This window comes from Myxocyprinus asiaticus, chromosome 14 (genome assembly GCF_019703515.2).
Source record: "Myxocyprinus asiaticus isolate MX2 ecotype Aquarium Trade chromosome 14, UBuf_Myxa_2, whole genome shotgun sequence".
Classification (NCBI taxonomy): Eukaryota; Metazoa; Chordata; class Actinopteri; order Cypriniformes; family Catostomidae; genus Myxocyprinus; species Myxocyprinus asiaticus.
The window spans coordinates 13486327-13497014 of record NC_059357.1 but is presented as its reverse complement, the minus strand read 5'-3'; the positions used below and the strand labels follow the sequence as shown (position 1 = coordinate 13497014).

Below are 10688 nucleotides of genomic sequence, written 5' to 3'. Positions count from 1 at the left end.
AAACACGCTGTTTTCGTATGTCTCTTTAAATGCAAATGAGCTGCTGCTCCCCACCCCCTTTCCGGAAGAGGGCTGTGCCTTTACAGCTGGTGCTTCGGATACTATAGCAACAACAAATCAGAACCAATATGACTGACATCGTAAATACCGGAGTTCAGCCATATATGTATGAGCAACCGTAAACGACCCAAACATAGGCATTTTGAGTTTGTGATAGTGCTTCTTATGTAGAAAATCACTTCCTGTCCTTCATCTGCATTTCACGCCACAGCAACGCAGTGACGTGACGTCATGCGCAAACAAGCTATCATGGCATAGCTCTGGTCTCCGTGAATACAATCAGAGACAATGGTAACTTTAGCTGCATTAGCCATGGAATCAGCTAACAAGCACATTCGGAAAGGCGATTTGCAAACATTCGCAAAATATAAAGTGCGATACTTACATCTTCAGGATATAAAGCTGGAACATGAACAGTTGGTACTGATCCATGCTTGAGAGTCAATTTTTTTGAAAATCCTGCTTTATATTGACCCTCATTCACAAAGCAGTCCGGTGTAAAATGATTTGCACAAACATACACGAATTTTGGTATGTTTTGGGGCACATTTTCTTCAAAAACAAAACTTGTCAACTGCATCTTCAGTGGCTCTGATGCCAGGAGTACATGAACACAGGAGACTCTTATGTTCAATTTTACAGCCAACAACAGAACACTTATGACGCTTACGAAGTTGAGACATTATTCTTCTCACTTTAGCTGCTCCAGCGCGGAAAAAAATGGGGGACTGTGTGTCGATCACTCAAGGGAGGATCTATGATAACAGGGTGGTCAAGGGCGTGGCCTGCTCTAAAGTGAGGTCACTTCAGAGCGGATACGAAAACCAGTCATTTTGAGACACTGTTTTTGATTAATAGAAATATAAGAAAGAGGAGTGGGTGGACTTTTAACATTGTAGGGTGGTTGTGTACACACACTGCCGACTCACATTTATGTTCAAACACCAGGTAAAAGTGAATTTTTTATAATAGGTCCCCTTTAATGCTATTTGTGTTGTATGTATTAATGTTGTTCTGTAAAGGCAATATATTAATACCATTAAATTAAAAAGGCCTACATTTTTATGCGTTGTTGTTATTCAGAATGATCTACATTATCTACAGGTGCATCTCAATAAATTAGAATGTCGTGGAAAAGTTCATTTATTTCAGTAATTCAACTCAAATTGTGAAACTCATGTATTAAATAAATTCAATGCACACAGACTGAAGTAGTTTAAGTCTTTAGTTCTTTTAATTGTGATGATTTTGGCTCACATTTAACAAAAACCCACCAATTCACTATCTCAAAAAATTATGAACACAAACTGATCACCTCCATGCCACGCCAAATTGAGGCAGTAATTAAAGCAAAAGGAGCCCCTACCAAGTATTGAGTACATATACAGTAAATGAACATACTTTCCAGAAGGCCAACAATTCACTAAAAATGTTTTTTTTTTATTGGTCTTATGATGTATTCTAATTTTTTGAGATAGTGAATTGGTGGGTTTTTGTTAAATGTGAGCCAAAATCATCACAATTAAAAGAACCAAAGACTTAAACTACTTCAGTCTGTGTGCATTGAATTTATTTAATACACGAGTTTCACAATTTGAGTTGAATTACTGAAATAAATGAACTTTTCCACGACATTCTAATTTATTGAGATGCACCTGTAATTTCCCCCAAAACAGACCAGAAACGTGTTACAGAAGAAAAACATTGACCTAGTAAAATACCCGTTCACGATTGGCTGCATTCAGACACAGCCACGCTACTCTTCAAATCATATCACGTATGCCGTGATAGAGGGCGGGACTTATGTGCATGACAGGCGTTCATTTGGACCAATCAGTCAACGAAAGACACTCCTCACGAGGGGAAGCGGCCATTGTCAATCACCACATCGAGAAGCTAGAAAGAGGAAGATAGTCGTGCTGAGAGAAAACAGAGGAAACTATGATTTGGTGAAAAATCATGTCAGCTTTGCTGGTATATATGTAATCGTCCGTCGCGATTACTTTGTGTTTTATGCGCCTTATCGTGGGCACTTTTCGTTAACCAGCTTGGTGAGTGTTTGACAGCCACTTAAATGTCATCATGAGCTAGCACGGGGGCTAATAAGCTTTTTTGTATTTAGACACAGACATATTACTTATTAGACTAAATGATTACTGTTCACCTACAGTTTCTGTGCATGTGTTTTTCGTCTAACTACCAGTTGTCGAATGTACCAACCTGTAACGATTGCGGGGAAACACATTTTGTGCGGTCTGTGCGAGGATTAGCTGCTAGATTTCTCATCTGGAGTTAAGATCTCTCTATATGTGTTGACCTAATTCTGCACATTTCCTCTGTTGTCAGTACAGAAACACATCTGTGGCCTCCTTAGTATAGTGGACACATTCACAACCCTATCCAGAACACTACAGAAGTATTGTGCTGTTATTTCCATGTTTTAGGGATACCCCTGTAATGTTCCAGTGCTTTAAAATGAATGTAATAATGGCTAATTGTATAGCTTCATGTATCTAATGCTGTGTGTTTTAAGAATTATCTACTGTTATATATTCTGAAAGTTTCTGCCACATTAGGTGTGTACAGTTTATGACTTGTTTAATGGTTTGATATCACCTTGTTCAAACCAATTTGTGACGTGTCACAACCTTTATGGGTTTATTTTGCCCTCATAACGGTTTTAATGTGTTTGGCCATATACACTTAAACCTGTGAGCAATCACCAGAGATTGCTTTGAAATCCCACTGTCCAAGTTCCTGTTAACTCTTTGTTTCACCATACTGAAATGTACTCTATCTGTGTCCTCTATGTCTTTAGGCAGTAAATTAGCAGTGTTTGATTTCCATTCCCCTTATGTCTGCCGAGGCATCTGGTTCATCCGGTGGGAATGTGGTCACTGCGTCCAGCTCAGCCCCACCATCCTCCAGCCATGTTGGGGAAGAAAAGGCCGGTAGAGGCCTAACAGGAAGTAAATATGTCAAGCTCAATGTGGGGGGTACTCTCCACTACACCACGGTCCAGACACTGAGCAAAGAGGATAATTTGCTCAGGAGTATGTGCAACGGGAGCATGGAGGTCACCATTGACTCGGAGGGTAAGGAAAAGCATAACAATGGGTTACTTGCGAGCGAGAAGCAATTGATGAAATTCGGGTCAGAATGAATCTAGTGTAGCCAGACTTTTGACATAAGTCATAATAAAGTCTGGTTCAGATTGCTGCTTATTCTGGTGACTTTAAGATAGTAAGACACTGTCTGATCAACATGTAAAGAAGAAGAAGCCTTTATTCTGTCACACATTATAAATTTTGCATATGAATAGTGAAATTCTTTTTTTCACATATCCCAACTAAGCTGGGGTCAGAGTGCAGGGTCAGCCATGATACTGGAGCAGATAGGGTCAAGGGCCCAACAGTGGCATCTTGCCAGCGCTGGGGCTTGAACTCCCAACCTGCTGGTCAGTAACCCAGAGCCTTAACTGCTGAGCCACCACTGCCCCTTTTTGCATATCCCAGCTAAGCTGGGGTCAGAGCGCAGGGTCAGCCATGATACGGCAACCTGGAGCAGATGGGGTCAAGGGCCCAACGGTGGCAGAATTCTTGCCTGCCTTGTGGGAGATGTGGGGCTTGAACCCCCAACCATCTAGTCAGTAACTCAGAGCCTTAACCGCCAAGCCACCACTGCCCCAAGCATGGTTAATTTTGTTTTTAAGTGCTGTTTAGGGACGAGTTTATCTGAAATGGATTATACCACAATAGTAGCAAGTCTATTATTGTGCTATAATCTATTTCAGATAAACATGTCCCTAAACATCATGTACAAACAAAATTAACCATGGCTGGTCACTTTTAAAAATGAAATAATTCAACTAAGGGAATTGAAGTCTCATTGAATGGTTGTACAGAATACACCAACAAAACATTTTGGAAAAGATATAAAGACTTTGATTTGAATTTCTGTCCATCGCAATAAAAAAAAAAAAGTACAGATATAACTCGTAAAAAAACTAAGCAAAATATACAGTTCTGCTCATTCAAACAATATTTTATATATATATATATATATATATACACACACACACACACACACACACACACACACACACACACTGATCAGCCACAACATTAAAACCACTGACAGGTGAAGTGAATAACATTTATTATCTCATATCTCTGGATGACTTTTATGTTGTCCTGGGTTTAGGAGCTACTTGAATTACTGAATTACTCTTAGATTAAAATTTTATGAGTCCTAAAAATAGGAGTGACAAGCCCTTAATTTTGTATGAGTTGCTCCTAAATTTCCACATTAGGAGCTACTTTTAGCCTTAAGATTTTTTGTAAGGACAAGCTCAGGGATGCATATATAAAAGTTTACTCCTCTTCCAAGGCTGGATGGTGCTGGACAGATGTGGGCGACACTTTTCCCTGGTACTGAACTTCCTGCGAGACGGGACAGTTCCTTTGCCAGAGAGCACACGGGAGCTGGAGGAGGTGTTGAAGGAGGCACAGTACTATAGGCTCCAGGGCCTTGTGCAGCACTGCCTCACCACCATACAGGTTAGTCACATGTTTCACTGGACTTGTATGCTTGAGATTGCATTTCTCTGTCCCCTCATTTACCCAAATGCATGTCACAGGAAAGTAGAATGTCATTGGACCATTAGGTGGAGCTCACACCACATTCCAGAAATAGTATTGGCCCACAGAGAAAAATTATCTGTGCTTATTAAGGAAGGTGTGATCATCATAGATCTAACTGTTGGTTATGTTGCTACTATCAATTTCTAATGGCTTATTGATGTTGATACAGAAACACAAGGATGGCTGCAGAGGATGTCACATTCCTATGATCACTTCAGCCAAAGAGGAGCAGAAGATGATAGCAACCTGTAGGAAGGTGAGATAACAGAGACTTGTATGATGTACTTTCCTCTGAGGAACACAAAAGGAGATGTTAGGCAGAATGGCATCCTCAGTCACCATTCACTTTTATTGTTTGGAAAAAGGGTGCAATGAAAGTGAACGTTGACTGTTACTGCCTAACATTTTCTTTTTGTGTTCAACAGAAGAAAGAAACTCATACAGGTTTGGAACAACATGAGAATGAGTAAATGAGGACAGGATTTCATTTTTGGGTGAACTATTCCATTAACTTTTACTTCCCTTAGACAAAAACAACAAATTAAATATGAGATCGATTTTTTTTTTTTTTTTTTTTTTTTTTTTTTTTTTGGGGGGGGGGATTTTTCCCCCTTTTTCTCCCAATTTGGAATGCCCAATTCCCAATGCGCTCTAAGTCCTTGTGGTCGCATAGTGATTCGCTTCAGTCCGGGTGGCGGAGGACGAATCCCAGTTGCCTCCGCGTCTGAGACAGTCAACCTGCGCATCTTATCACATGGCTTGTTGAGCGCGTTGCCACGGAGACATAGCGCATGTGGAGGCTTCACGCCATCAACCGTGGCAACCATGCTCAATTCACCATGCGCCCCACCGAGAACAAACCACATTATAGCGACCACGAGGAGGTTACCCCATGTGACTCTACCCTCCCTAGCAACCGGGCCAATTTGGTTGCTTAGGAGACCTGGCTGGAGTCACTCAGCACACCCTGGGATTCGAACTAGCGAACTCCAGGGGTGGTAGCCAGCGTATTTTTACCACTGAGCTACCCAGGCCCCCAAATATGAGATCTTTTAATGAAATAAATAAAGCTTTAGCCTGCAGGTGTCATGGATGAATTGTGGGACACGTATATAAACAATTACATTATTATTAATATAATAACTTGAATTTAACTTTTAATAATTACATGTAATAATAATAACAATTGGGGTGATATAAGGATTATTATTTGAAAGTTTTTGTCTGTGTTTGTTTTATTAATCCTCCTTTCCTCCTAACAGCCAGTGGTGAAACTGCAGAATAACAGAGGGAACAATAAATACTCCTATACCAGGTATATTCAGAACTCATTTTCACTCCTTCAGAATTTTCGGAATAGAAAAGAATAAAGAGTAGATTTCTGAGTTAACTCCACTTTTGTAAGCATATGAACTCAGTTTTGTTAAATGCTACCCTGGATCTAATGAATACTTATGTACTCCTTGCAGTATAGAAATAGTGCAAGGAAATTGTCACAAAATTTGTCACACATAAGTAATCTAGCATTGATGTGATCTACACTGTCTCTTGGTTCTTCCTCCATTGTGCTATAACCTTACTCTTTGGCAAAAGTCATTACGCCTCAACAACACCTTTTAATGCCCGGTGGGCCTGAGGCTTGTCAATAATAACGTAACGAAAAACTGTAAATGAATGTGGAGCAGTTAAATGTGTGCTCGAGGTGCCTTTTGTCCTTTTTAAACTTCACTCTTTGTTCCATTTAGCAACTCTGATGATAACCTTCTGAAGAACATCGAGCTGTTCGATAAGTTGGGGCTGCGCTTCAATGGCAGAGTGCTGTTCATTAAAGACGTTTTGGGAGATGAGATATGCTGCTGGTCTTTCTATGGCGAGGGACGCAAGATTGCTGAAGTCTGCTGCACCTCCATTGTTTATGCCACTGAGAAGAAACAGACCAAAGTGAGTCAGAGGGAATTAACGCTTTATTTGTCTTTGTGTGTATTGCTAGCTGTCTTTAGGTTTTTGCAATGTAACAAGTACACTACATTGCCAAAAGTATGTGGATACCCCTTGTAATTAATGGTTTGGCCGTTAAAATCAAGCAAATAGCCGTGCAGTCTCCTTAGGGTGTTTTCACCCTTCGGCCCTCTTTAAAAGAACTATACTCAGAGGTCCACTTACAATGTTAGTATTTTTTATTTTTTTTGCACCAAAAGTCATAATTTAGTAATATATGATAATTTTCCACCCTGTCTCTGGCCCTCTGTCTGAAACACTCTGTTTTGGCGTAAGCGTTTCCTTAAAACTTCAACATAAATGCCCACTGTTATGATTGGCTAACATCATGCAGCCCCTCGAATACAGCCATATTTGAAACTCAATCGGAAGAGAATGAACAAGCTTCACAACATTATAAAATATCAGATTTTACAAAATATACATCCAACACATTGCATCCAAATATATTAAACTGTTCACTTACTGAAAGCACAGTAGCGCCATAAACTTTCAAACTGTCATTACATTTGAAATATTCATAAATGATACTGTTTACGTGCAGTTTTGCGATGGGGTCCAATAGTGTTTTTAACTGCCCCGTCCTTCAATAACAGTTCCTTTGCAAAGCTTGAATCATATTATGACTGGTTCACAAGCAATCCACGTACATAATACGTGAAGCACAGTGATCAAGATGCACACACATAGAGTATCATCCTGCGCATTGCCCGAAACACATAAAAACCGGTCAAAGACATCTCTCTAGTGTATGTTTACATTCACCAACAATTATAAATAGCGCAATAACGCAACCAGGACGTGTTTGTGCTCAAAAGGGGCAGCTGTGGCTCAGGTGGTAGAGCAGGTTGTCCACTAATTGCAGGGTTAGTGGTTTGATTCCCGGCCCACTTGACTCCATGCCAAAGTGTCCTTGGGCAAGACACTGAACCCCAAGTTGCTCACAATGGCAGTCTAGCGCCTTGCATAGCAGCTCTGCCGTCATTGGTGGGTGTGTGTGTGTGTGTGTGTGTGTGAATGGGTGAATGAGTCACAGTGTAAAGCACTTTGGAACTGTTAAGGTTAAAAAAGGCTCTATATCAGTGCAGACCATTTACCAAAACAACAAGATGCACTAGCTGAGTGAAACGGAATGGGGTCTTCTTTTCAGAGATGTGACTTGACACTGCATCTTTTAAAAGTGGAGCAAGATAGATGACAGCGTTCAAAGACATCTGTCTAGTGCATGTTTATATACAAAAATAGTCCAGATGGGTCTGCTTTGGTGTTCAGGATTAGTAAGGCCACACCAGGCCTACCTGTACTGCTCTCTCTCTGTTTCCAAACTGAGCACCCTCTCTGTTTCCAAACTGAGCACCAGTGGGCGGGGGCCAAGGGTGCGTTGTTGTAAAGTAGGCATTAATGGTGTTGCTGTAGAGGTGGTCATGAATTAATGTGCCCCCTTAGTGACATAGGGAAGTCACGGAAATAGAAAACGAGACATTTTTGCAGTTTGGTTTCAATAAATGCTTTTATTGCATTGGGGATTTAGTTTAGTTATGAAATATACAGTATGTTTTATAGTAGAATGACTTCTTATATGCCAAAATATCAAGGAAAATTTTATTCCTCATGACATGAACCCTTTAAAAGAGAAAAGTAATGCAGTAGAACTGAATGCATTGTATTTTTTTTAAATAAAAAAATACTGTATTTAGAGGCAAAATTCAACATTCAATCATGGTAGATTAGTCATCTTAACAACAAACAGTCTGAGGTTACTTCCATTCATAGAATACTAGAGTGAGATATTCCTGTCGTAATTTCTTAACTTTCATGCTGTTTTTCAAGACTTCAGGTTAAACTCTCAAATCTTCATTTGCACAGAACACTGAAGAAAGACCTTTTAAGTTTGTTTCGTGTGGAGTTTACAATAGTTTTAATAGTCTTCTCACTCTGTCATGACATCTCCATCGAAACAGAATAAGTGGAATGTTGTGTTTTTCCTTTGTGCGTTGTCATTTCCTGAGTCCAGGAACCTGTCAGGGCCAAAGATGTTTGCCATTACCTCCACCTCCGGAGATGGTCTCGGTTCCATTCGCTTTAAAGAGGTCTGATTTCATTTGAAGTGTTCCTATATGGGTCAGTAATTTCCCAAACCTTAAAACGAACCTTAGACTTTAAGTAGACCTCCTTATTAATACCCATGATTTGGAAATTAAATGTTTAACAAGCACTTATGGGTGTGGTGTTTGAGTGTTCACATACATTTGGCCATATAATAGTGTATGGTGCATTTGGTGCTTTTCGCTGATGAGATGTAATTTGTCTGTGATCTCACTCCAACTCTTCTTCATCTGTTCACACAGGTTGAGTTCCCAGAAGCTCGTATCTTTGAAGAGACACTCAACATCCTGATCTATGAAAACGGGCGAGGCTCTGGATCAGGAGGCATGGCCCTGTTGGAGTCAGGGGGTGTCTCATCCCCAGGTGTTGGCCAGTCAGAGGAGGAGGGGGCGGGTGTAGGGGGTGGGGATAGACGGGTGAGGCGTATCCATGTGCGGAGGCATATTATGCATGACGAGAGGGGTCATGGACAGCAGACTGTCTACAAAGACTGAATGTTAAAGAAATAGAGGAATGGTCTTTTAGGGGAGTGAAGGCCCTCTGTAACTGGGGTCCTGTGAACCGATATGCATGTAAAAAAGGATTGGCTGAGAAAAGAAGACAGATTAACATTGGTATGCGTAATACTGCACTGAAAGGGAGGGGTGGGAGGTAACTATGGCCTAGTTTAGAAATTATTGTAAAGTTGCCACCATGTGGTGCAATTTTGTTTATATTTTTCTGTGAGATAAATCATCATTTGTTTTTTTGTTTTGTTTTTTAATTTAATTTATTCTGTTAATTTATTGTCCAGACTTTTCATTTTCTTATGAGTAAATGTGAAATTGAAGTTGTTTTTTTGTTTTTTGTTTATACGGGCCATGTGAAAGCTTATCTTTCAGTGTGTAATGGTAAACTGTGACGTATGCTGATTTGTGTGTTTGAATGACAGGTTGAGAGGTACTTAGTGGGTATTTCATATTGTAGAGAGAAGTCAGATCTTATGAAAAACTGACAAAAATGTGTGAAGCCTGTTGTTACAGCCATAGATAGTAAAGGATAAGTTTTGGATAAACAGAGGATCATCATTTGAATGGGCAAGATACAACCGTTACAGACATATTTATAACACTTGTATTGTTTTTTCTCAACAAAATACTCCCAACAATCTCTGACATCATATTACTCATGTTCGTGAACTTTTTTGTCCACATCAGTAAGATTAAAAATTACTTGCACTAGCACTAAACACTGTTTTAGTTTAATTGCAGGAGCATTTATAGATTATTTGATGCTTACAGCTAAAAATTAATCACATAGGAGTTTGGATCAATATTTTTTCCCCCCATGAATTACAAACCCCCTCACCAAAATGTCTTTATTGACCATGGAAAGCCATACTTGCACACACTCAATGTACTAAACCAAAAACATTCCCTAATTTTGCAAACTAGTATGCATGCAATGCCGTCCTGATGTGGTCTTGGTATTTTATCCAAATGGAAGAAATATTCCATTAACATTTTCAATAAAACGTCTTTTTGATTAAATACTTGTTCAAATGCACTGTTCTTGTAAGATGACACTGTTGTACAGTCGATTTTGTATATTCAATCAAAATGATTCCACATAAATTGCAATTCCTTGATGACATTACATGTTTTCAGTGTTGTTTTGTTTCTATGAGGTTGATGTATAATTCTACTTAATTTGGAATATGTGAGAAATTTTGTTTTCAGTTTTGTTTTATTTGCCCAATATAATGAACAACCCAGATACATTTTCTTAACATTAATAATGTTATTAAAAAATATATATCAAATACACAGTAAAAATCTTTTACATGTTTTATTATTCAATAAACAACAGATTTATATAAATATATACAGTTGTGCTCAAAAG

The 10688-nt window shown here is 39.3% G+C and overlaps 1 protein-coding gene across 1 annotated transcript; it reads left to right on the top strand.

The window, feature by feature from the left end:
• The first annotated feature begins 1920 nt into the window (after positions 1–1920).
• Positions 1921–10336, top strand: kctd13 (potassium channel tetramerization domain containing 13). Its single transcript, XM_051716778.1, has 7 exons — positions 1921–2111; positions 2879–3155; positions 4450–4619; positions 4873–4959; positions 5966–6018; positions 6449–6644; positions 9050–10336. Exons 2-7 carry the CDS (start codon positions 2915–2917, stop codon positions 9299–9301), a joined length of 999 nt encoding a protein of 332 aa, XP_051572738.1. The 5' UTR covers positions 1921–2111; positions 2879–2914; the 3' UTR covers positions 9302–10336.
• The last annotated feature ends 352 nt before the right edge of the window (positions 10337–10688 follow it).